We start from the raw sequence: 27,523 nt of genomic DNA, 5'->3' as shown, positions 1-27,523 counted from the left end.
GATGAGGGACTAAGGAAGCGGCCTATGAGTGAAGCGTTAGGTGACCTGCAAAGGATCCTAGAGGGTGCTGACCATATGGTGCTCGGGCTCTGGGTCACCAAAGATACCCACACGTACGTCATGGAAGATATTGGAACAAGGAGTAAGAGTTGTTTTTTAAATTTGGGCATGGATCTGGTTGATTGACCTTGCTGGTCCTCAACGGATGAGTCCATGGCTCTTTTATATAGATCCATTGGTTGATCTTGCTGATCTTCAATGGAGATTCCATTTTGATATGTAAATATATTGCCGAGTACTATGAGCTAGGAACCACATCGAAAAGGCCCCTGAGTGGACAGGTGGTGAGCGTTCTGGTTGCCAATGATGCCATAGGTACATCGATGAAGGGAAAATTGAAAATTAGGATTCAACCAGATATTTTGGAGGTTTATGATCAGTGACACTATGGTTTCATTAAATGATTGTTTTAAAGACAGTTGATTCTGTGAAAAAGGCAATTTCATATTGGGTTTGTAAGTGGTGTGACTAGTTTTAAGTTTGCATGAATATCTGGCTAGGGGGCCTAAGAACTCTTTTCCCTAGTACCCGGGACAAAACCTAACCAAATTCTTAAATGGATCCCATCACTACAGTGGTTGGGCAGTTGGCTAACCCACGGGACTGGATGGGGTTAGGCTAGACTAATGGATCCCTAAATTGAGACTCAATTATGTTATGACACGATAGATGAAGTAAATCCCGGATAAAAATTGTTCTATGGAAAAGAATCAACGGTTGTGCCTCTCAATGAGGAAAAAAGCGTTGGTCTCTATGATCCAAGTGCAATCTTTTCCTTGACCTGACTGTGGGACTTACGGGTTTGGTTAGATCAGTTCAATTAGTTATGGCTTTTGACTATGTTATAGTAAATTTAGCCTGGAGGAATCGCTCGTGTTTTCTAGGCGAGGGAAGTTTTTTCGGGTTAGGTTTTGGAAGAACGGATGGATTAGTCTCTTTTCTGGATATTCGTGGGCGAGGCCCCGAGTGAGGGACCCTGTCCCGCGCAAGAAGTGCTACTTCCGTTGACAGCTGAATTTGTGAAACAGGCAATTTCATATTGGGTGTGTAAGTGGTGTGACTAGCTTGAAGTTTCACAAATTCAGCTATTTCACAGCTAAATCTATGAAACAGGCAATTTCATATTGGGTGTGTAAGTGGTGTGACTAGATTGAAGTTTGCATGAAGATCTGACTAGGGGGCCTAGTAACTCTTTTCCCTGGTACACCCGGGACAAAACCTAACCAAATTCCTAAATTGATCGCATCACTACAGTGGTTGGGCGGTTGGCTATAACCCATGGGATTGGATGGGGTTAGGCTGGACTAATGGATCCCTAAAATGAGACTCAAGTTTTTTATGGTACGATAGATGAAGTAACTCCCGGACAGTCCTTGTTTTATGGAAAAGAATCAACGGCTATGCCTCTTGATGATGAGGAAAAAAGCATTGGTCTCTATGATCCAAGTGCAAGTCTTTTCCTTGATCTAACCATGTGACTCACGGGTTTGGTCGGATCAGTTCGGTTAGTTAAGGCTTTAGAATAAAAATACCCTGGAGGAATCGCCTGTGCTTTCTAGGAGAGGGAAGTTTTTCCGGGTTCGGTTTTGGAAGAACCGAGGGATTAGTCTCTTGTCCGGATATCCATGGGCGAGGCCCTGAGTCAGAGGCTTTGCCCTGCACAAGAAGTGCTACTTCCGCTGCTGATTCATCATTGTGCAGATGGGGCAGGGATCTTTCAAGATGAGAATGTGGATGTGGATGTGATAGGATGTGATGTGATGTAAATGAATGTGGATGTGGATGTGAAAGGTTGTAATTTGTTGTAAATGGATGTGGATGTGAAAGGATGTAATGTGATGTAAATGAATGTGGATGTGGATGTGATAGGATGTGATGTGATGTAAATGGATGTGGATGTGGATGTGGATGTGAAAGGATGTGATGTGATGTAAATGGATGTGGATGTGGATGTGATGTAAATGCATGTGGATGTGGATGTGAAAGGATGTCATGTGATGTAAATAGATGTGGATGTGGATGTGGATGTGGATGAGATGTGATGTGATGTAAATAGATGTGGATGTGGATGTGGATGAGATGTGGTGTGGTGTAAAGGGATGTGGATGTGAATGTGATGAGATGTGGATGACATGTGATGTGATGTAAATATATGTGGATGTGAATGTGAATGTATGGATGGATGTGGATAGATGTACATGTGAATGACTGAATGGATGTGGATGAATGAGATGGAATGTGTATGGATGTGATGAGATATGGATGGATATGGATGTGATGTAATGTGGATGGAATGAATGAGATATGATGTGGATAGACGTGGATGTGATGTAATGTTAATAGAATGTATGTGATGGGATGGGAATGCAATGAATGTGATGGATGTGAATAGATGCAATGAGATGTGAATGGATGTGAATGTGACGTGATGTACATAGATGTGAATGGATGTGATGTGATGTGATGTGATGTGAATCAAGGTAGATGTGAATGGATGAGATGTGATGAGGATAGATGTGATGCGAATCGAGATAGATGTGAATAGATGTGAATGGATGTGATGTGATGTGATGTGATGTGATGTGAATAAGGGTAGATGTGAATGGATGAGATGTGATGAGGATGGGTGTGATGTGAATTGGGATAGATGTGAATAGATGAGATGTGATGAGAATGGATGTGATGTGATGTGATGTGAATGGATGTGATGTGATGCAGATCGGGGTAGATGTGAATGGATGAGATGAGATGTGAATGGATGTGATGTGGATATGGGTAGATGAGAATGGATGAGATGTGATGAGATGTAATATGATGTGATTGGATGAGAATGGATAAAGGACGATGAGAATACATATGATTGGATGTAGATTAAGTAAAGTGAATTGATTTAGAAGAATGTGAAATAACGAGAATGATGTGGAATGATGTGAAAAGATGAGAGTTTGTTTAGAAACTGTATTTATGACCTGTTTTTAATGACTGTTTTATGTCAAGAATGTTGGGGAAGCATTTTGACCATCTTGTGAATGAGGTCGTGGTGGAGACCAAAGTGATAAAGTTGCAACAGCTGCTGACGGAGAGTCAACAGAGGACATCTCGCGTAGCAAGGTCTTGACCGAGGTCTTAACCAGCCTCGGTTTGATTTAAATGGTGAGCTTCCGGTAGGGTGAATGAGGGACCAAGGAAGCGGCCTATGAGTGAAGCACTAGGTGACCTGCGAATGATCCTAGAGGGTGCTGACCATACGGTGCTTGGGCTTTGGGTCGTCGAAGATACCCACGCATGCGTCGAGGAAGAAAATGTAACAAAGTGTTAGAGTTGTTTTCTGAACTCGGGTATGGATCTGGTTGATTGACCTTGCTGGTCCTCAACGGATGAGTCCATGGCTCTTTTATATGGATCTGTTGGTTGATCTTGCTGATCTTCAACGGAGAGTCCATTTGGATTTTCTTATGTGATTATATTGCCGGGTACTTTGAGCTAGAAACTATTGAAAAGGCCCCTGAGTGAACAGGTGGTGAGAGTTCTGGTTACCAATGATGCCATAGGTACACCGATGAAGGAATGATTGGAAATTAGAATTCAACCAGATATTTTAGAGGATTATGATCAGTGATACTATGGTTTCATTAAAAGATTGTTTTAAAGACAGGGAATCTGTGAAACAGGCAATTTCATATTGGGTGTGTAAGTGGTGTGACTATCTTGAAGTTTGCATGAACCGCCGGCTAGGGGGCCTGGGAACTCTTTTCCCTGGTACCCAGGATAAAACATAACCAAATTACTAAATGGATCCTATCACTACAGTGGTTGGGTGGTTGGCTAACCCATGGAACTGGATGGGGTTAGACTGGACTGATGGATCCTCAAAATGAGACTCAATTTTATTATGGTATGATAGATGAAGTAAATCCTGGACAGTCCTTGTTCTATGGAAAAGAAGCAACGACTGTGCCTCTCGATGAGGAAAAAGGCGTTGGTCTCTATGATCCAAGTGCAAGTCTTTTCCTTAATCTGACCATGTGACTTACGGGTTCGGTCGGATCAATTCGGTTAGTTAAGGCTCTTGACTATGTTAGAATAAAAATGTCCATGGAGGAATCGCCCGTGCTTTCTGGGCGAGGGAAGTTTTTCTGGGTTCGGTTTTGGAAGAACCGAGGGATTAGTCTCTTGTCCCTAGGTTTTGGAAGAACCGAGGGATTAATCTCTTGTCCGGATATCCGTGGGCGAGGCCCCGAGTGAGAGGCTCTACCTTGCGCAAGAACTGCTACTTCAGCTGCTATAGCACCCCCGAATTCGTTGCGTGGAGGGAGCAAGGATCTTTTAAGTGGTGCGATCCTAGGAAGCGGCGCCAAAGATGTTAATACTAACATACTACCTTGCACTTAAAAGATAGGGAGAAGATAAACAACATAAAAGGGTCAAGTTTGGAGATGTGCACTTATCCAACCCTAATGAGGGTTAACTCCTCGATGTGAAGCCGCTAGGGGCTCACTCCACCTCTACTTGTGTCACCCAAGTGGAGATTTGAGAGCTAGGTAGAGAGCAACAAGGAGCGAGCTATGGAAAGCTGCAAGAGGGACCTTGGCAGAGATCAAAGATAGGGGAGATGTTATATGCACATTATGCGTGCATACACTAGGAGGCTATTAGGCTTGTCAGCATGGGAGCATGGGAACAAGCTCTAGTGGAGCATGGGTTAGGACTAATCTTAAGGGTTAAGGTTAGGGTCAGGCATCCAAGGGTCACACATGGAAAATGGAGAGTCAAGAGTCACTTGAGGGCCCTCCTATATAATAGGGGCATGGGGCACACTCAAGGGAGGCTTGGAGGCTTGGGCTTGTGATAACAAGGCTATGTTATGCTCTCTTATGTAGAGGATCATATCTACTCACTTACCATTTCACACTATAGCTACATGCTATTGGATTTGGTGTTATTCCTCTTGATGGTATGGGACATCAAGGTAGAGGTATGATGTATTTCATTATATTTCATGTGTGCATCCCTTAGGCTCGGGGGTGGTTGGTTGGATGAGTTTATGCCTAATTTATGCATGTTTATGCATAACAATTATCTAGAGAGATCTTAGGGTTTTAACAGTGGTATCAGAGCAATCTCTAGTTAATTGTTGTGATTTTTCTTTCTTATTGTAATTTTGGGCACTTTTTTTGAAGTAAATTTTAATATTTACTAATAAAAATATTATTTTGTTGATTTGTGTTGTGATGATTTTCATGTGGATGATCGATATGGCGATTGGAATGTGTGTTACTATTTTTCAATGGACGAATCGACGTTGCGGGAAAATTCTAGAGTTTAATGCTATTTTTTGTGGTTTAAAATAAGCATTAATGGAAATGTTTAAAAAAATACCACATATTTTATCGTGGATATTTTTGGTAGAATGGATTCCCTAAATCTCTAGAATTTTTAGGAGTTTTTTTCTGAATTTTTCAGAAATTTTTTACGCATTTTTATGGTTAAGAATGTATTTTTTATACATTTTTGCGGGTTTTTCCGTGGGGGGGTATGCGATCAAATTTCTATTGTTTCTATTGAAATGCAGTAGGGGATAGCATGTTGATGCATGAAATGCTCTCTTGTGTGCGTGGGATCCTCTCCGCCTCTCAATTTTGATTTTTCCTTCATTTTTCCTCTCCGTGTGAATTTTAATCATAATTAATATTAATTATGATTAAGTAAAGGTTTAATTAAAAACTTTAATCAAAAGATTAAAGTTAATCTCTATGTTAACAGAGAGAGAAGAAGGGGGAATCGAGTAGAGAAGATGGAGGAGAGAAGGAGTGGAGATGGAGAGGAGAGTTGATACTCTCTCTCTCACACAGTTTTGGTGCACAAGGGGGAGGGGGGGCGGCCAGGGAAAATCGCCACCCCCTCCCAAAAAAATTTATTTTGATAAGGTTTTAAAAAACCTTAGTAAAAAAAGTTTTTTTTTTTAACTTAAAAAATATATATAAAACAAGAGTTTTTTTTAATTCCAAAAAAAGGCATTTCAAAAAAGCTTGGAAAAAGCCTAAAAATTAGAGAAAATTTGAAATCTGAGGAAAAACATTCTCAAAATTTTTTTTGAAATTTTCTCTTGGTGCCTTTTGGCTTTTCATCTTCCGGGAAACCTTTTGGCTTTTCGCTTTCCCGAAACCTTTTGGCTTTCCGAATTCCGAAAAACTTTTTGACCTTCTGTATTCCAGAAACTTTTGGCCTTTCACATTCCGATTTCTTTTGTCTTTTTATTTTCCTGAAACTGTTGGCTTTCCATATTCCGGGAAAACCATTGGAATTCCAAAATTTTTGACTGTTCATATTCTTATGCGTTCAGGGTAAATTAAAAATTTCAGGAAATAAATTGAAAATTAGACAAAGGTTATTTTAAATTTCAGAAAAATGTGGGGTTGGTGTTTGGCATGTGGTGTGTCCGTTCGGGCGTCCGTGACCATTCAAATTCCTTTAAAAAAATATTTTTTGACCTAGAAAATTAAAAAATCCATTAAAATTGTAAATTTTCATTGGATTTGAGAATTGTCGGGCGGAATTGGAAATTTTGTGAACGATGGGATTCTCACGAAAACTAGGAATATTCTAGAAATTACTTTTAAAAATCCTAAAAATTAGTATTTTTTAGAATATCAATGGTATTTTTGTAAATTAAATTGCTAAAAATTATCTAAAAAAATATAGGTTTGGAATGCCATAAGATATGCTGAAATTCAAAATTATCATATTTTGAGACCATAGAAAATTAGATAAAATTAGGAAAAAATAATGATAATTCTTTTTCTCGAGAATTTAATATTTTCCTGGGTTATTTAATGTTGAAGTACATTTTTTGGTGCTGACATTAAATAGATGCGGGCTATTATTAATACAATTGTACCTCGTATTAGTAGTTATTTTTGTGTGGATATGATTTTTTACCATTGTTTAGCCATTCTTTTTGGACATGTTCCTTAATTTCTTTTGATGGTTAGAATTTGTGTTCAAAGTGTGTTTCACCTTGACACTTTTCCATGATGATTTATTTTGCACTTATTTAAGTGTGGTCTATGCTTAATTTCCTAAGCCGAAGACAAATTCTATCATGGGTCAGTTGATCGGTTTGTTTTGGTGGATTTTATTGGATATTTTCTAAGTTTTAATGGACTCATCACGTTTTACCTAGATCACTTGTGTCTAGGGGTTTTTTATTGAGTGTTACACACATGTGTTTCACGGAGTTTTGCTTGAACGACACCACGTTCATGTACTCCGAATTGATGAGTTGGCCACCAATTTTAATGCTTCTTTTGGCATGATTAATGCCCATTAGATGGTATGCATTGATTTTTATGATCAAATATGGTTTTCATGGATTTGAGGAGCGTTTATGCTTTTATCCATGGTTTTATATGGATCTTTTGATCTTTTGGATAATATCATGTGCTTTGAAGGTAGCATTTGCCTTCGTTTTTTGCACGTAATTTTGGACTATGTTCCTTGTACTTTTGTACATATTCCAACTCGGATACCTAGTTATTTATGTATCTAGGTGAGTTATTTTTCTACCCTAACTTTATTGTGTTTTGAGTAGTTATCATTAGAAAGGCACCAATAATTCAATTTCTTTTCTAATGATGTACTCGGAAAGAGTTATTCCTTGATGTGGTCTCAGGTATATAGAGACAGATTTTAGTATATGTGAAAGTCTGAGATAAGGCCATCTTATTCCCTTTATATTGGATTTATTCATATTTCCTAGACGGCATACTAGGGAGCTTCAAATTGTTAAGGTATGTATGGGTGGTATCATGGTGGTATGGGACGCTAGTGATCCCTCACATATATTATCTTATGGGATAATTTGGGCTCAAGATTGTTGCTTTGCTTACATCACTTAGCATGTTGACCTCAACATTCAAAGACAATCTCATTTTCGAAATTCACTAGAAGTTATAGTGTGGGCATTTTCTAGATAAACTTCTTTTATCTATAGCCTGCATGTATTGATGAGTGTAATCTCGTCGGCATTTTCACTTGTTGAAATCTCTTTCTTTAGAGTTCAATGAGTTTATCTTGTTGTGTTCGGATTAAGGAAATTTGGATTTTTCCTTTGTTGGCATTTATTTCTCTAGTTCTGTAATTTAGGTGATTTATACAGTCAACCTGATGGTTTACAGATGGACATATGTGACTCATCAAGACGCTGATGACACTCTATGTTTATATGGATAACTCGGGTGTAACGCCTCCGCTACGGCTGCGTCTTCCTCAAGCCGCCATAGCCTAGGCGTGGAGAAGAAGAGAGGGTGGAAGTCGGTTCACCTCCCAACCATATAATGACGAGTTAGGGTTTCTCGTTGGGTTTTATACCAAAACCCTGGCCTGTGTCCACACCTCCTAGCCCGGCTGCCCATCTTACTTAAGAGCCGTGCTAACTTAGATGTGTACACACATGGACCAAACCCTAACGCCCATTAACCCCTGAACCCCGCTAGCACTAATAATACTCTCGAGACTCCGAAAGCTATTAACTTATGCTAGGGTTCGACTTCCGTAGGACCATAGTCCTGACATTACTCCCCCCTTCGAAAAGAGTTTTCGTCCTCGAAAACAAAAGTGGGGAAACGTTTCCTCATCACACTAATGTTTTCCCAAGTGGAGCCTTCCTCTGGACGGTCCTTCCACTTGATAAGAGCTTGTTTCCGAACTTGGTGGCGAGTACGTAACATGTGATAATCCAATACTCTTTCTGGTTCATGAGGCAGTATTGGGGGTTCCACATATTCTACCAAGAAAGAATCATCCCCCGGCCTTTCATGACCCATAAGGCGTTTCCTCAAACGGCTTACGTGAAAGATGGGATGAACCTTGGAATGTGCTGGTAACTCAAGTTTATAGGCTACTGGGCCCACCTTCTTGAGTATCTTAAACGGTCCACAAAATCGGGGCGACAATTTTGGTACGGGACCCGTTTTTAAACTGATGGAGTTTTCTGGTACCTTCAGAAACACCCAATCACCTTCTTGAAAGTGAAGTGGCCTACGTTTCTGGTCCGCAAACTTCTTGTAACGATCTTGCGCTTGATGAACATTTAATCGTGCAAGGCGCAACATATCCATATGGTCTTGGATAAAATCCTTAACCTGACTGATTTTCTCATTCGCCAGTCCCACCGACACTGGTGAACGTGGCTGAAAACCATACATCAACATGAAAGGGCTAAAGCCTGTCGAGACATGCTTTGCACTATTGTAAGCAAACTCAAGAATAGGCAAATAAGACTCCCAATCAGATTGTTTTTTGCTGACATATGCTCGAAGCATATCTTCCAGCACTTGATTAACCCGTTCAGTCTGACCATCTGTCTGCGGATGATCAGCTGTACTAAGGTTCAACATAGTACCCAACTTACTGAATACTGCTCGCCAAAAATGGCTGTTAAACTTGCGATCGCGATCACTGACAATATTGGATGGTAAGCCATAAAGTCGGTAAACATTCTCCACGAAAAGGCGTCCCAATTCTGGAGTTGTAACTGTTTTCTTAGTAGGCACAAACCGACAAAGCTTGGTTAATCGATCCACGATTACCCAAATGGCATCATGTCCACGATTCGTTGTGGGCAAGCCCGTTATAAAATCCATAGAGATACTTTCCCACTTTCCGTCAGGAATCTCTAATGGATGCAGTAACCCGCCAGCTTTAAGACGTTCTGCTTTGTTCACTTGACACTTCTGACACTGCAGAACATAGTCAGTAACATCCTTGTGAAGTCCAGGCCAATAGAAATGCTTTCTTACGAGAGCATACGTTTTGCGAATGCCCGCATGACCTGCACTTGGACTATCATGACACTCAAAAAGAATTTGGCGCCTAGTGTCTAAGTCCAATGGAACACAAACTCTCCCCTTGTGGAGTAAGTATCCATCATCGATGGAAAAGTTTTTCCATCGCTGTAGTTCATCTTGTGATAAAGAAGAACCATGTGTGGAAGAACTGGAAACACTACCGTTTGAGTGAGAGGGACCCCTCATTTGAACATGATTCCACACCTTTGAGTATGTTGAATCCTGCTTGCATTTGCCTCGTAAAGATTCTAACAATTCGCTTTTCAACTCTGTGAATAGCAGCGAATTAATCTCCGGCATACGACTCAAGGCATCAGCTACAATATTGTAACGTCCTTTGCGATAGCGTAGTTTGCAATCATACTCCTGAAGGATCTCAGCCCATCTGGCCTTTCGACCCTGCAAATCTGTTTGGTTCAGAAACCACTTTATGCTTTCGTGATCAAAAACAAGCTCGAATTGCGCACCATATAAGTAATGTCGCCATTTTCGTAAGGCATATATGATGGCAAAGAGCTCACGCTCGTAAGCTGAGTAGTTTTGTTGAGCACGATTGAGCTTCTTGCTCTCATAGGCAACAGGATGACCATCTTGAATGAGAACCGCACCCACTGCCTTAGCACTGGCATCCGTTTCAATCACAAATGGTTTTTGAGGATCCACAATTGCCAAGATGGGAGCTGTAGCCAAAGCAACTTTAAGCTTATCAAAGCTACGTTGTTGCGCCTCACGCCATTGAAAGGTAATTGCCGCACCTTTCAATTGATCAGTCATGGGAGCGGCAATCTTTGCATAACCGTTCACATATTTGCGATAAAATCCTGCCATTCCCAAGAAGATTTGAAGTTCTTCCTTACTTCGAGGTGTTGGCCATCGCATAATAGCATCAACCTTACTAGCATCCATAGCAATGCCATCTGCAGAAATTACATGACCTAGGTATTGTATGCTATCCTTGAGAAATTCACACTTACTTTCTTTCGCGTAAAGTGCATTCTCGCGTAGTAACTGAAAAACTTTTCGTAAGTGTTCCAAATGCTCTTCTAAAGTCGAACTATAGACCAAAATGTCATCAAGAAAGACAATGATAAATTTGCCTAAGTACGGCCTTAGTACGCTATCCATAAGCGTCATAAACGTTGCCGGGGCATTAGTAAGCCCAAACGGCATAACCAAAAACTCATAGTGTCCAAAGCGAGTTCGGAACGCAGTCTTGGTTATATCATCAGCGTTAATACGCACTTGATGATATCCTGAACGTAAATCAATTTTAGAAAAATACTTCGCACCGTTGAGTTGATCAAACAACTCATCTATCTTAGGTAGCGGGTATTTGTTCTTAATGGTTACCGCATTCAAGGAGCGATAATCCACACACATGCGCATGGATCCATCCTTTTTCTTCACCAAAAGAATGGGCGATGCCCATGGTGAAGCACTATGGCGAATGAAGCCCTTACTAAGGTAGTCAGCAAGCTGACGTTCCACCTCAGCTGCTTCAGTCGCACTAAGCCTGTACGACGGCTTACTAATTGGTTTGGTGCCCGGAACGACATCAATGCGATGAGGCAAAGCTCGTTCGGGTGGCAAACCCTCTGGTAATTCATTAGGAAAAATATCTTTAAATTCTTGTAACAGTTGTTGCAAAGACAAAGCATTAACTGGTTGCTTAAGATTATTTAAAGAGATTTTAGAAGAAGGTAAAGAGAAAGAAGGCATCGCTGAGGAAGATTCATTTGAAGAAGAAACATCATGCACATCAAACCCACTAGTTTGAGACACAGAATAACAAAAATAGACTTCTTCTATTTGATTACTATGCTCCAAAAAAGAGAGTTTGGCATTACATATGAGTGGTGTTGGGGGTACATCACGTTCCCCAATAAGTAAAACATGCTTACCATTGGCCTCAAACGTAAACGTATTATGTTCATAACTCCTTTTGAGTGATGACCCTAACCCATATAACCACTCCCGTCCTAAGATGACATCCGCACGAGACATATTCATCACTTGGAAGTCAAGAACCATAGTGTGTTCTTGCACAAACACAGGCACTTGCCGTACTAGAGTATCCCACACATCGTGATCATCCCCCTGAATGGTGGACACCACATAACGATGAGAACTCTTTGTCTCCGGCAACTTTAATTTCTTAACTAATGCATAGTTCAAAAAATTGTGCGTGGCACCATCATCAATGAGAATACGTACTCGATGACCATAAATGGAGCCATGCATACGGACCAAATCATGTGGTCCAACTGTCTCTTGCCACATAGATGCAGTGAGATTACACTCATGCATCTCGGCAGTGTGCGAAACCTCTACCGCAGAATACTTAGGATCAGCATCCAAGGGAAGTGTTTGCACCATGTGTACAGCCTTCTCCTTGACCTTCTCCTTATCCTTATTCTTGCGAGGCAACTGTGGACAATTTTTCTTCTCATGATCACTACCTAAGCAATGATAACATAGTTTCTCCTTCTTGGCCCGTTCAAAGTCTTGTGGAGACAACGGACCACTTGACCCTTTAGACTTCTTTGTGTTTTCAGTAGAATTGCTGGCAAGTTTACGCTTATTAGCATTAAATTGCGAGCCATTGAATTTGGCCGGTCTATCCATGCCCTTCTTATCCATGGTGTCATCAAAGATAAGGGCACTTTGGATAGCCGCTTCCAAAGTTTTAGGATATTGGGTTTTAACCTTTGCCTGATATTCTTTATCAAGGCCTCTAACAAACCCACGAACCTTTTGAAAGTCGTCCAAACCATCTAGCTTGAGAATGACTTCACGGTATTTGGACACATACTGATTAAGTGTAAGACCTTCCATCTTGCACTTGTCCCAGGCTGTCCAACTCCGATCTTTCTCGTTTTGCGGTAAGAACTCCTTTTTAAATGCTGTCGCAAACTCCTCCCAAGTCTTAGGGCGAGTTTCAATAGGTAGACTCATCCACCACTTGTAGGCTTTACCTTCAAGTGTGAGACTTGTCTCAGTGACCATAACAGCAGTGGGAGTGCGGCGTAAGCGATGCAAGTCCGTCCACTTGTGTAAAAATGTATGGACCGCATCCTTGTTACGATCGCGCTCCTCTCCCTTAAACACAGGCGGCTTCACGTTTTTCAACATAGCCCCTTCCTGCGTTGCAGATGGTGCAATAGATTCTACTATAGGATTTGGAACAAGAGGAGGCATAACTATCGGAATAGGCCCTCCACTTGCCGCCGATCCACTTGCAAAACGTGCCATAAATTCAGTAAAAAGCGTGCTCATGTTTGTGAGATTGGTATTGACATTTGTTATAGTGCGCTCAAGTGCAACTACCCTTGAAGTGAGACGCCCAAACTCTACCGTGTCTACCAAACCATAATCATCTATTGGACTCGCACCCCCTTCGGCATCGGTCATGTTGTCATCCCGATCAGGCGCAACGGCCTGTCGTGAATCACCCACACCACCACCCAAAGGGTGTGCCTCACTAACATCATGCATATCATTCTCAAAATCGAAGTGAACATGAGACGGTTCCGCTGAGGCCATGGTATGCACGTGCTTACAAATAGAGAACGGATTACCTTCAAAAGCGAACTCCAATTGAAGCGTCGTAGAAGAATTCCTCTTGCATGCACGGAAATCAAGAAGAAATCACCACTTGAGTCGTCAATCAACACATGCATGCAAAAAAGTGTGTTGCATGTAGCATGTCGTTGAAGATCCGTCCACCAAAAACTTCCAAACTTGGAGCATAGAAAACTCCTCTCACAAATTGAAAGAAGGAAAGTTGAAGGTGAAAAGGTCACTTTCCTTGTAGTTTGTGTCACTTTCCTTGTAGTTTGTGTCCTCCCTTGAAAGAATAAGTAGAGCTCTTTTGAAGAGAAGAACAACACAAGTGAAAAGGTGAAGTGGCTAGCACACTTGCCTTGGAGCTTGAGGTTGTGGGTTCAAAACCCCACTCCTTGGATGGTGAAGCCTCCCCCTTGTGCCACTCAAGTAAGGGAGAATTCTCGCGCGCTCGCCAACGGCGTGCCAACGATCGCTCACCGATCGCCTTCGAGGACTGCCGGTCTGCCTTGGTCGCCGCCTTAGACGTCCGCTGTGGTGGCTGTCTGCTAAGGCCGTACGGACGACGGGTAGGTGGCGGCGCTCGCTGTGGGCTGTTCACGCGGACGCGTGTAGCCTGCGCTCGTGCAGGTCACCGTACGGGCGACGGCGCTCGATTCTTTTGCTACAGCGTTGAGCTCTTTTTCTCGTGCAGGTCACGCCGGTCGCCGCTAGCTCTGATACCAGTGTAACGCCTCCGCTACGGCTGCGTCTTCCTCAAGCCGCCATAGCCTAGGCGTGGAGAAGAAGAGAGGGTGGAAGTCGGTTCACCTCCCAACCATATAATGACGAGTTAGGGTTTCTCGTTGGGTTTTATACCAAAACCCTGGCCTGTGTCCACACCTCCTAGCCCGGCCGCCCATCTTACTTAAGAGCCGTGCTAACTTAGATGTGTACACACATGGACCAAACCCTAACGCCCATTAACCCCTGAACCCCGCTAGCACTAATAATACTCTCGAGACTCCGAAAGCTATTAACTTATGCTAGGGTTCGACTTCCGTAGGACCATAGTCCTGACATCGGGACGTCGATTATTCCATGTGCAGATGTGGGTACGTCGGGGCGCCGATGAATCCTTGGTTTTTGGTGTTATAATGCCATGTTTTCCTACTTTATTCCGAATGGTTTACAACGAGGAAACTAAGTATGAATTCCTCTAATCATCTGTAGTAGTCAGATGGGCAAACAGAGCGTATGAATTAGATTGTAGAGGATATGCTTCGTGCATATTTCTCTGGAAAAGCATCAATTTGGGAAAAATATCTTTCAATGATGGAATTTGCCTATAATAGTTTTAAACATACGGCTATTGGTTTTAGTCCGTTCATGCTTATGTATGGGTATCCATCCATGGCACCTATTGATGTCGGTCTTAAGGAGATCGAGCTTGGTGCATCGAGGGATTTCTTGCGTGATATGCAAGAAATGCTAACCAAAGCTGGGGATTCTATTAGGAGCGCTCAGGATAGGGCACAGTTCTATGGTGATAGAGGGCGCTCAACTTGGTCTTTTGAACCAGGAGTGTTGGTTTATTTTAATGACGTTCCTAAATATTCTTAAACTTTGTCAATATGAAAATGCTCGAATTTATCTCCTAGATATTATGGTCCATTTTCGAGTTAATCATATTGGCATGGTTGCGTATGAACTTAAGCGACCTCCACATGTTAGAGTTCATCCAGTCTTTCATATATCAATAGATTGAAGGGGAAACTAGGAGGTGAGGATAACATAGTTACCTCTCAAGAACTCGTTGAAGTCGAAGAATTATCCTATGTTCCACATAAACCTGATAAGGTACTTTAATTCAGGGAAAGGAAACTTTGTAGTTGACTAATCCCTGAGGTTAAAATTAGGTGGAAAGATAGGGAAATAGAGAATTCGATTTGGGAGTCGGTTGATATTATTGAGTGTAGTTCTCCTTCTTTTCATTGCAAGAGTGCAATGTTTTGAGAGAGGGGAAGTATGTTATATGCACATTATGTGTGCATATACTAGGAGGCTAACCTAGGCTTGTGAGCATGGGAGCATGGGAACAAGCTCTAGTGGAGCATGGGTTAGGACTAATATTAAGGGTTAAGGTCAGGGTCAGGCATCCCAGGGTCACACATGGGAAATGGAGAGTCAAGAGTCACTTGAGGGCCCTCCTATATAATAGGGGCATGGGGCACACTCAAGGGAGGCTTGGAGGCTTGGGCTTGTGAGACCAAGGCTATGTTATGCTCTCTTATGTAGAGAATAATATCTACTCACTTACCATTTCACACTATAGCTACATGCTATTGGATTGGAGTTATACCGCTTGATGGTATGGGACATCAAGGTAGAGGTATGATGTATTTCATTATATTTCAAGGTATGGGACATCAAGGTAGAGGTATGATGGTATGTGTACATCCCTTGGTGGGCTCGGGGGTGGTTGGGTGGATGAGTTTATGTCTGATTTATGCATGTTTATGCATAACAATTATCTAGAGAGATCTTAGGGTTTTAACAGTGGTATCAGAGCAATCTCTAGTTAATTGTTGTGATTTTTCTTTCTTATTGCAATTTATGGCATTTTTTTGAAGTAAATTTTAATATTTACTAATAAAAATATTATTTTATTGATTTGTGTTGATGATTTGCACGTGGATCATCGATATGGTGATTGGAATACGTGTTACTATTATTCAATAGACGAATCAATGTTGCGGGGGAATTCTGGAGTTTAATGCTATTTTTTCTTATTTTTTTGTTGTTTAAAATAAGCATTAATGGAAATGTTTACAAAAATACCACATATTTTAGTGTGGATATTTTTGGTACAATGGATTCCCTAAATTTTTATAATTTTAAGGATTTTTTTTCGATTTTTTCGATTTTTTTGAGCATTTTTATGGTTAAAAATGTAGATTCAGAGCATCACTTGGTGTACATGAGATGGAGTTGAGCTCCAGGGGGAGTGTTGAGATATCGAGCTCGTCTAGTGAGGCGGTGGACACTGATGACCCGCATGGGAGATAGGCCCCACACTTACACCACTGGCATGGTTGGTGAGATCTTGGGTGATATGTGGCCAGTGGGATGACAGGCTGTGTGACAGCCATCTGGCATAGTTATAGCGCCAGCTCATTTAGTTGGGTTCACACTATAGAGAACCCGTGTATATATTGGTTGAGTACCTTTCATATTGTGTGTACTCTTATCTCACATATTATCACATATTATCACATCCATTTACATCCTATCACATCCCATTCACATCTTATCACATCCATTTACATCCTATCGCATCCCATTTACATCGTATCACATCCTATCTCATCCCATTCACAACTAATTTCCATTTAGTAGCTTTTCTTACTTCGATACCGATAATGGGACTTTTTCTAAATTTCTGCCAATTGCTTGGCCTAGATAAAGGTTCTTTTTTTGGATGGCTATTTCCATATTCTTTCTCAATTTCTCAAATGAATTATATTCAATATTCTTCTTTTGGATAAAAGAATTCATGGGAATTACAAAAATCAATTCTACCCATATTTTCCAATAATGCTCAAAATTCTACTTTTGATAAATATTCATAAATTGAAATATACTAAAAATTCTTCTTTTTCTATTTAATTTCTTGGATCTCAAATATCATGGAAATTCCTCTTTTTGTGTTTAAATGATTAGATTCAAATGTCATGAGAATTCCTTTTTTATTATAAAATAAATTTATCTAAAATTTCTCTTTTCTTTAATAAAAAATATCCATTAATTCAATATACCAAGAATTCCACTTTACTATTTAAATGATTGAATTCCAAATGTCATGGGAATTCCTCTTTTATCATTTAAATATTTCTCATGCATAAAATAAATTTATCTAAAATAAAATAGCCATTAATTCCAATATACTAAGAATTCCACTTTTCCCATTTAAATGATTGAATTCCAAATGCCATGGGAATTTCTTTTTTATCATTTAAATTTTTTCATGCATAAAATAAATTTATCTAAAATAAAATATCCATTAATTCCAATATGCTAAGAATTTCACTTTTATCATTTAAATTTTTTTCATGCATAAATTTTTTTAATCTAAAATTCCTCTTTAAATTTAAATAAAATATCCATTAATTCCAATATGCTAAGAATTCCACTCTTCCCATTTAAATGATTGAATTCCAAATGTTATGGGAATTCCTCTTTTATCATTTAAATAAAATTACCATAACTTTCTCTTTTCTTAATTATTTAATTACGCAAAAACTTGAAAATTAGTTTTCCATTAAATGTGATGAAAATCATTCTTTTAGCCTAGGATATTCAATCCTAGAATATGGTAGGAAGTCCTCTTTTCACGTTATGCATTTCCCACACCTCATCTTTCTCTCCCCGGTAATAATCCAAAACACATGACCATCCTATGTGCTTCTGTTCTCTGAATAGCCCACAAGTTCTTGTTGACATTTGCCTCTACAATATCCATACTGAATTATCTTTCTAGCACACGTGGGCCCACTCTTCGGGCTGATTCACTATAACGGTCACCTACTTCGGCATGTAACTATCATTCTCAAGAACAATACCAAGAGTATTCAACACACTGGGCACTTATGTCGGGCGCTTCATTGTTCCATGTGACCACTTATTCAACATAGTGGGCACTTATGTCGGCCGCTTCATTGTTCCATGTGACCACGCTACATATCAAGAGAGTTTATGCTAGCCTCTTCCATTGTTAAATTAGCCAAATCAGCAAGCTTTCGACTAGAGGTCACGACAATGTCCCCACCACTGTTGTACTTGTCTCATATGCCCTCAAGTTGCAGACTAGGTTCCAAGCGCTTCTCTATAAGGAATGCATTGTAAATGATTCATGGAGATTCCTAGGCAATATAATGGTGATATTGTATTTTGGTTCCCACCAACCATGGGATCATGTGCAGGAATGGACTCCATGGAGCATAAACCACTGGTGGTCAAAGCCGTAAACATCCAACATTACCTTCTCTTGAGTGTGTAGGAGAAGCCATTTCCTAGGTAGTTTGAAGTGTGTGGATGAGCTTTTCGTGTTCAAGACTAATGAACCATAAGGTCTCAAACACATCAAATTTTAGTGGAAGTATGCTAAAGCCACCCTCTAGTGGCAGAGAGGAGTGTATTGGTGGGTCTCGAAAGCTCCTTTGCCATTACTGCTCAATGCTAGTAATGTGCATTGCTACATGAAATTTCTATGTCTATTTTGTGATTCCATCTACTGAGTGAGACAATGAACCAATCAATGATACGTCATCGATATCCATGAACATAATGTACGAGTAGGCACATCCAAGGGACTAACTAATAGGACAAAGCAAATGCTATCCCATGGTGTAAGGAGTAGACCCCCATGCTAGGGTAAGAAAGGTACAAATGTTTGTATCTAAAGAAATCGTGATGGAAATGCTTATGCCATTTCATTAGAAAACAAGAGTTCTTAAACATTGTAGAGGAGATGGGACCGTTGGTGGAAGATAGCTGGTAAATTAATTTTGTTGGTGAACACTTATGTTTTTGTAAATGAGATTGAAATTTCTTGATAGGTAAAGTGTGGAACCTAAACAATTTTATAATTAGGTTTTGAAGGTCAGTATCTACAACATGACACACGGACCTTCAAAGGAGAGCTTTTGGTTAGATGCACTATTAAAGCTAAAACGAGAGTGCACTTATGACTTTTTCCATGGAAGCAGGAAGTGCTTTATTTTCAAGATGTCCATAATTGGACCCTCTTCTGGATTGGATTTGGTGAATAGAATGTGACAAACTAGCTCTAGGGAGCTTAGACATGCATGGATACAATTCGACCACACTTGATGAACAATAGATTGGGTGACCATGGCTTGTCATGTGGATGACCCAAGGTAGCATATTTCAAATGTCATAATAAATCTGATCAAAGATTTCAGCTGTGTTAGGTCATAAATGACTTGAGTTTTCATATATAGCATGCATGACCTTCTACAATTGCGACATGTGAAATGAAAGCAGAGGATATGTAGGCCCAATGTTTGTTTTGGGAGGCATCAATTAGGTGATGGATAATCATGGTTGCGATCGGGTGGATTTCTTTGGTTTCGTATGTAGAAGACAACGAGGCACAGGCTAACTGAAATACAGTTTGACATGTGTTTAATGGTGGCAAAAAGAATGTCCTAATAGATAGGGAGAGGTTTTGCCTATTTTATTAAAAGCAGAGCATGGTTGCCCACACAACAAAGTATATGTGTGCCACATCTCAAGATGAGCACAAAGCACTGTGCGAGAAGTGGTGCATGGCTCCTACTAGTGAAGTTGCATTAGTGGAGGCTCGATTAATACGTCAATGGTGGCGCAATGGTCATTTCGTGGATAGGAATGTTCTAACAATAGACTCTTGGTTGAGCTAGTGGGAGATGCACATTGCACATTGGGGTAGTGTCATGATAGCAGCAGAGAGAAGTAATTAAGGTCCGAATATCCCAAGAATAAACCCAGCAGAGAGAAAGCATGGGAGTTGGCTTACAGGGGAAGGTATAGACATAAAATTTCTCTTTATGATGATGGTGGAAGGTATGCATAACACATTGGGGTAGTGTCATGATAGTACAATAGAGAGAAGTAATGATGGTCCAAATATCCCAAGAAAAAACCTAGCAGAGAACATAGCACATTGGGGTAGTGTCATGATAGCACAATAGAGAGAAGTAATGATAGTCCAAATACCCCAAGAACAAACCTAGCAAAGAGCAAGCATGGGAGTTGGATTAAAGGGAATTGGTATAGACGTAAGATTTCTCTTTATGATGCATGCACTACAGATATGGCAAATGCAATTTTGCAAAGCACTAAGGCCGTCTCTTAAGGCAAGCACATAGGGAGAGGACCAAGCTTGGAGAATTTAAAGGAACCGATGTCTACAAGCCCAGCCAAATGGTCCAAATAGTAATCAAGCAACTGAAGGAACACCCACGTGTATAAGGCACCTACCCCCTCATTGGGACAAAGAAATTGCATGTCACAAGAGACCAGACACTATGGTCATTGATATTGATGATGAGGCAATACATCATCCGGAGTATAATGCACATGTACGAGACTGCAAATATGAGGGGAGGCCATGTAAGATCAATTTTAAGGATAATGATGCAACCACTACTCCTTAAAGAACAGGGAAAGCCAAAGAGGTATGTGTGATTGAGCACAAGGTGAATGAAGCGATGTGGAAAATCCTAAGGACATGCATTGGCAGCAAGGTCACATGTAGCAGAACTTCTCGTCTGGTAAGAGGTGTGGGCAACATAGAGCCGGATCTACAAAGGGTGTGCTTGCACCATCATTGGAAGGGTATCGCAACAACAAGCAAGCACCCTAGTGGCCTCATCAGACAGTGAATGTGGTTTTACGAAGATCAAGTTATTCATTGCTATATTGTGGAGAACAACATAGATCAAAAACCCAATTTGCCACCCAAGATACGGCCCATTTACTGTGGAAACTAATCTCACAGACGAGGAGGTGTATTCATTATGGGAAGGTGGATACCAAGTGGAGAGCAATAATGCAGAAGTTGTCATGCCCAAGCCTTCTACTGTGGTGGTGTTACAACCTCCTCTACAATGGAAAGTAAGAAAGAACCACCATCTAGGTCTGCTACTTATCGGCATGGAGGCAGGTGGCTTAGTCATGTGACATGGCATCAAAGTTAGGTACCACACGTCGATGTCGAAGGAAGCAGTAAAACAAATAAACCTCGCTTTGAAAATGAAAGCTAGGGTGGTAGAAGAAGTACAGAGGCTAGAGCATAAGCATAAAGTTTTCAAGATCAAATCGCATGGGGATGATACACACGTTGGAAAATATGATGTGCATGTGAAAGACAAACTATATTGTACATGTCCAGATTTTGTAGATCGAGAACCAAGAAGAAGCCTTATCTTGCGTGCAAGCATTATACTACATATATTTTTGTGTTCTTTGCTTAAGCCAAAATAAGAATATCTTCATCCACCAACCTATCGTTTTTAACTTGAAGCTCTACAAAGCCTTGTCTCGTAGAACCTACCCTAGCTTAGAACTATAAATGCATGGAATTTCATATGCCAAATTTTGGCATTTCATGTCCTATTATTTTGGGACTTTCCTAAAACTTTTCATAAATGCAATACTTTTATTTTTTTCATTTTTTGGTGTCTTGCTAATATCCTCATTGTAGAGGATTTGATCCGTGCAATATCTTGTTTTGTGTTACCTTTGTGGTATGCAATTGAGAAAGTGTAAGAGAGCAAGGGAGGGAGGGGGGAGAGAGAGAGAGAAAGAGAGAAAAGAAACTGACAAGACGGACTCGGTGTTTGAAGCATATTCCACAACTTTGAAAGTGCTAAACCTTTTCAACAACGGCCTTGCACAAACCGTAGTGAAGTTGCAAGCAAAGATATGTTTCGGGTGAAAGTAGCAAAGATATCTTCACTCCCTCTTTCTCTCTCTCATTTGTTGTTGCAGGGAAGGAATTTTTATGAAATCTACTTGTGTGATTCCAAAAAAAAGCGCTCGCTAGAAATACCTTGCCCAAAATATTCCCCCCTTTTGAAACATGCATTATATAACTTGGTGTTCTACACACCCACCACTTGGTGTGCACCTTTACCTCACACCCATATTGCTGGCAGCATCAAGGTTGATAGTCATAAACATGGGTAGCCAGACTATACATAAATCATGTGATTATATGAATGTTTATACACTTTTGTTATATAGCTTCATTGTTTATATTTTATTTCAAGATTTTACCATTGGGTGATACCTTTATGGTGAAAGACACCGATGAGGTCGTTCAACTATACAGGGTCATTTTTGCTGAGGTTGAGTATGGTGTCTACTTATTTAGAAAGGAGTTCATTTCTGAGACTATTGGTGACCGAGTTTGTTATGTGTTTTACATAGCACCTGCCTCACCTTCGAGACGAAGTCTTCTTTCCTTTGTGGTAAGGCTAATTATCATGTATATTCCTCGATGTTTTTGTTGTGTCTTTTTATTAATACTTATGTGTTTGTAGGTCCAAAAAAGAAAATATTCAAAAAGAAAAAGACGTCTCCATTACCTACTAAATGTGATGGAAATACATCACCATCTTATTTTGTTTGACATGATACATTGCCCCCTGAGTTGAGTGCTCTCAAAATCGCAAACTGAGTCAGATTAATACCTTTATGACTTAGAACATTGACTATTTACCTCTTTCATTTTTTGGACTATATATATAATGGCTTCTAAGTATGTATTGCCCATAGTGGAGTGTGCTCAAAAGTGCAAACTACATTATGCTACTAGCAATTAGGTTGATCCTTTCATAAGTTAGAATATTGACTACTTAGCTCTTTTATTAGAAGATGTTGACACATACATTCATGTTTTTGCGTTGCGTTTTATGGGGGGAGAGAGAGAGAGAGAGAGAGAGAGAGAAGGGAAGTGCATGTGTTTCTTATAGGTGTAAAAATAAGAAGTATGAGTTGAAAATATGTTATACACAATTAAAGCACATTGTGTGCACACATCACTATTAAAAATGCCATAGGGTTACTTTAAAATGCACAAGAAATCCATGCGTGATGTCACATATATATGTATAATATCTTTTATTGGGACTTCTATCTGAAAGCAATGAGCTTGCAAAACTACATAAAATTCAGAATAGATAATTTATGGCTATAGAATCAAATAAATAATTTATAAAGTCATTGGTCCATCCATGGGGGTTATTGCACGGCCTTACATTGAGTGGAGCCTTCATCTCAATCTGGTCCAGAAGATCAAGCATCCAACTATGAGCTGAAGAATGCAGCCCCTTCACCACAAGAGATGGACAAAAAGAAAGAGCAGGCTATGGTTGCTCAAGGTCTAACTGCTCAAAGTTTCTATCTCTATCCTGTACAAGGAAGGCTGTGGCTTGCCTGCTACAGTCAAATATTGATCACATTGTCACATTACAAAGAGATTTATGTGCACTATTCAATGGCTGAGCTCCTTTGCAACCCCCCATCCCTAACTCCATGCTATGGCATGTAAAACCGCATCAGTCAGACTAGGAAACAGAGATGTTGCCTTTCTCAACACAGCCTGCTTGGTGAATGGCATTGCCCTCATCTCCATGGTGAGCTTGTCGCATGCATCGACTCCGAATAGGAATCCAGAAACAAGCAGACAACTGCACAGTCGTCGACCTTCGCGGTCGGATACTTCACCTTCCAGAAACCAACTGCAACATCTACTACTGCTTTTGCAGCAAGAGACCTCACAGATATGGAATCCACTATCTGGACAACTTGCTCATTGCTTAGCACATCCCATACCTGCATCAAATGACAAAAATGAGCTAAGGTAACTTGATGGCTTCCAAAGTTTCAAAGAATCCTATATATTGAAGAGCCCAACTATGAAAAGCCAAGCATTTCAGTGAATATTGCTAGGTGATTTGGTAGAGCTCTTTGGTGAGGACCAGTGTCAGAAATAAACTTTTTTTTTTTAACCTGTGGAAAAAAGGATGACCTTCAAGCTGACCCGGTTTTGATTGGAGAAATGCATAGATTAACAGGTTTTATAACTAAAATTTCAAATCTTGAAATTCAAAACTAGGCAAAATTACAACTGCTTTTTCTCGATTTGAGCCGTGAAAATTACACTGAAGGATGATTTAATTCTGACATTGGTGAGAACCTAGAGTTCACAGGTTCTTGTCCGTGTGGTGGTGGCATGTGCTCACGTGCACAATCTGCACTTTTGATGCACACTGTGCTCTTCAATGTCACACACATGCGTTCTTATGATGCCAAGGAAAATTCTCAGCCATGATGATACATGGACCCACCACCCAAATAGGACAAAAAGACCAGGCACTTGCCCGAGTGGCTCACTCATCATCACGACCCACTCTAACCAAGAGGTCATGGTATCAAGCTTTGACACATTCTAACCAAGAGGCAGTGGGTTCGAGCCTTGACACTCGGGGGTTGTGTGTGTGAGTGGTGTAGCTTCTGGCTCGGCTACATCCCCTAGAAAGGGGGCTTTTGCAAAAAAAAAAAAGAGCATAGATCCATACCCCATCGGTTGCAAGCACGACAAATTTGTCGTTCTCATTTAGCCGTCGATAGGTGACTTCTGGCACAGCTATGACTCCAAAGCTTTTGAGGCTATAGTCACCCAAAGCCCTTGCCATTGCCAAACCAGGTGTGTTGTCATGTGGCAACCAAACTCTCTTCACAGAAGGTTCGCTACGCAAGGCAAACACGCGGCCTTTGCATCGCCTGATGCGCTCTGCCTCCTCTGCTTATGATTGATTTCAAGACACAAATGCCATTAGAATGACAAACATCTGCAATGCAAAGCCTCAACATGTGAAGAAATTGCCATGTATGGCAGGTGCTCTATACATCACACAATCAACTTACTAGGCAGGTTGGGTGTCAGATCTACTGTGAGTTGCAAAGCCAATAGAGAGTTATCATCAGTTTTTACACCCAAAATAGCCCTGGAGTCTCCCACATTGGCAATAATCAGATCATTACCCTATTACACAACCATACAACAAAAATCAATACATTATAGAAAATGATCAGGCAAAAAATAACTTGATCAGATTGATTGGGCTAATGTAGACCTGCTTCACAAGTGTTACCGCAGTGGTGCCACTGAAGATGCAATCAACATCGTCATCCATCAGCAGTTCTCTGTCCATCAACTTATATGCATTCTGAAAGCTCTCTTCCCATACAGAGATCAAATTAGGATCTCCGCCACTGGAAACGGGTTGCTTTTTAACCGGATTCTCGAGTTTGAGCTTCTCAGGCACCAAGCATGGAACTTGGAGGGCTTGCCAGCAGGATGCCAACTTCACAGGCAGCATATCTCGGACATTCCTTGAAACAAGATGGCCATGTGGGCCATGGCCATCGAAAACACCGCAGAAAACTGTGTTCGTTGATGGTGCAAAATCCTACATGCACATGCACATGCACATACACATAAACAGAGCAACATAAGATATTTGCAAAACGAGTGTCATCTACTAGGGAAGGAAACCATGTTTCAACAGGTAGGAATGCATATAAAAAACAATGTTTCATATAAAATCAAAACTACACCAAGACAAGGCAACAGCATACCTCCCACACAAGCATGGAGTCCTGATTGATCCCTTTCAGACCTTGTTGGGTGAAGAGCGAGGCGGTGTCGCTCCCTCCATTAGTAATTGTTTTCTGTAAAGGAGTTTGAGAGGGTGTGCCATGCATACTAGGATCCTCTTGCTTCTTAACCTCTGTTACTTCAGAATGAGTGGCATTCATGGAGATTTCCACCTCCTTGCTTGCTGCTGCATGTTTTGGGCTATGCTTGCTTGCTTGATCACGCCCTCTCTTTCTCTTTACCACATAAATCCCACACTTCTCCAAAAGGCGGATGGAGCCATTTCCCTGCGCCGCAGCAGCATGCCTTTGGAAGAAAGCGCCATCAAGCTTTCCTGAGCTCACAGCACGAAAAAGCTCAACTTCAGGGCTGTACAAGGATTGGGACCATGACTGAAATCTCCTGCAGAGCAGAGACAAGGAACGTGCCCAAGTAACCCATGTCTGGTTGAGGGTAGGGTGAGAGAGCAGGAAGCTCAGGCACTGGCACATCACCTTGTGAAGGAGATGAAGTGGGAGCTTACAATCAAAAGGGCTCTCTCGGATGATGGTGTGCAGCAGGGTAGTGCGTGCTGAGAACAATGCAGGGATCTGGATAACTTCACCACTATATGATGAAAGCTTTTCCTAGCACTATTATCTTGATATTATCTTGCTTTGTGATAGATTCCAAATGCTCTTGCACCTGAAAAGCGCTATGCGGATAATCTTCTTAAATCTAGCGTAATAGACAGATTGCTGTTGACTCTAAAATTGCATAGCTTTCCATTTTCCTTCTCTTTTTCTGGCTGATATTTCTCTCTGTTTGTATGGTGAAGGGGGTGAAGGTCTCTTTTCAGACAATTTGCTGTGTCTCTCTGAGCTTTCAGTCATTGCCTGCACTTTTTTGGGATGGTAAATTGTGTGTAAAAACCATCTCTTTTGGGGGAGAGAGAGACACACACTTTGTGTGTGTGAGTGAGAGAGAGAGAGAGACTGTGTGCGACATGTGTGTGTGAGACAGCAACTAGGACAATATCTCCTTCTAGTCGTTGCATGCACTTTTGGGATGGTAAATTGTGTGTAAAAAACCATTTCTTTTGAGGAAGAGAGAGACAGACTGTGTGTGTGTGTGAGAGAGAGAGAGAGAGAGAGAGAGAGAGAGAGAGACTATGTCTGTGTGTGTGTGAGAGAGAGAGAGAGACCATGTGTGTGTGTGTGAGTGAGAGAGTGTGTGAGAGAGCAACTATCTAACAAATCTGAGCTTTCAGTCATTGCATGCACTTTTGGGATGGTAAATTGTGTGTAAAAACCATCTCTTTTGGGGGGGAGAGAGAGAGAGAGAGAGAGACTATGTGTGTGTGTGAGAGAGAGAGTGTGTGTGAGAGAGCAACTATCAAGCACAATAGCTCTTTCCCTCCAATCTACTCTCTCAGTGCAAAAGGACCACATCTCTCAGTGCAAAAGGACCCCAGTGCCCATCAAAGTTGTATGATGCCCTTTTTGGGCATTTGGGCTGCTAAATACAAGGTAAAATGTTAAAAAAAGACATTATTTATGATTAAACCTTTCATTGAAAGGTGGCCCAGGCTGTAAAAAATTATCCTTGGTGCCCACCATCGTTCCTTGTTATGTCATCCCTAATATTCCTTATCCATTGCATTTTCCTCTAAAGGTCACCTCTAACATAAGCGGAGGGTCCTCAGAGAACTACTTTACACACATATCTCTCTCTCTTGGGGGGGGGGGGGGGGGGGGGGGGCTCTCGACTCTCTATGTTACAAGTTGTCAGCCACTTTTAAAGGCTGTTCACACGCACAAGGGTGGTGGTGGGTAGCTGGTGGCAGCTGCTCTCAACCGTG

General features: G+C 40.9%; 1 protein-coding gene across 1 annotated transcript; it reads right to left on the bottom strand.

Moving 5' to 3' along the window:
- Window positions 1-23,192: 23,192 nt before the first annotated feature.
- On the bottom strand, window positions 23,193-26,362 carry LOC147603339 (putative protein phosphatase 2C 74). Its single transcript, XM_086796559.1, has 5 exons — window positions 25,665-26,362; window positions 25,160-25,495; window positions 24,951-25,068; window positions 24,602-24,825; window positions 23,193-23,855 (listed from the first exon to the last, which is right to left on the bottom strand). The coding sequence occupies exons 1-5, from the start codon at window positions 26,172-26,174 to the stop codon at window positions 23,646-23,648; spliced, it is 1,398 nt and encodes a 465-aa protein (XP_086652685.1). The 5' UTR covers window positions 26,175-26,362; the 3' UTR covers window positions 23,193-23,645.
- Window positions 26,363-27,523: the final 1,161 nt, after the last annotated feature.

The sequence above is a fragment of the Cibotium barometz genome, chromosome 64 (assembly GCF_041138505.1).
Source record: "Cibotium barometz isolate CiBa-2024 chromosome 64, ASM4113850v1, whole genome shotgun sequence".
NCBI classification, from domain to species: domain Eukaryota; kingdom Viridiplantae; phylum Streptophyta; class Polypodiopsida; order Cyatheales; family Cibotiaceae; genus Cibotium; species Cibotium barometz.
This window is presented reverse-complemented; position numbering and strand designations above follow the sequence as displayed.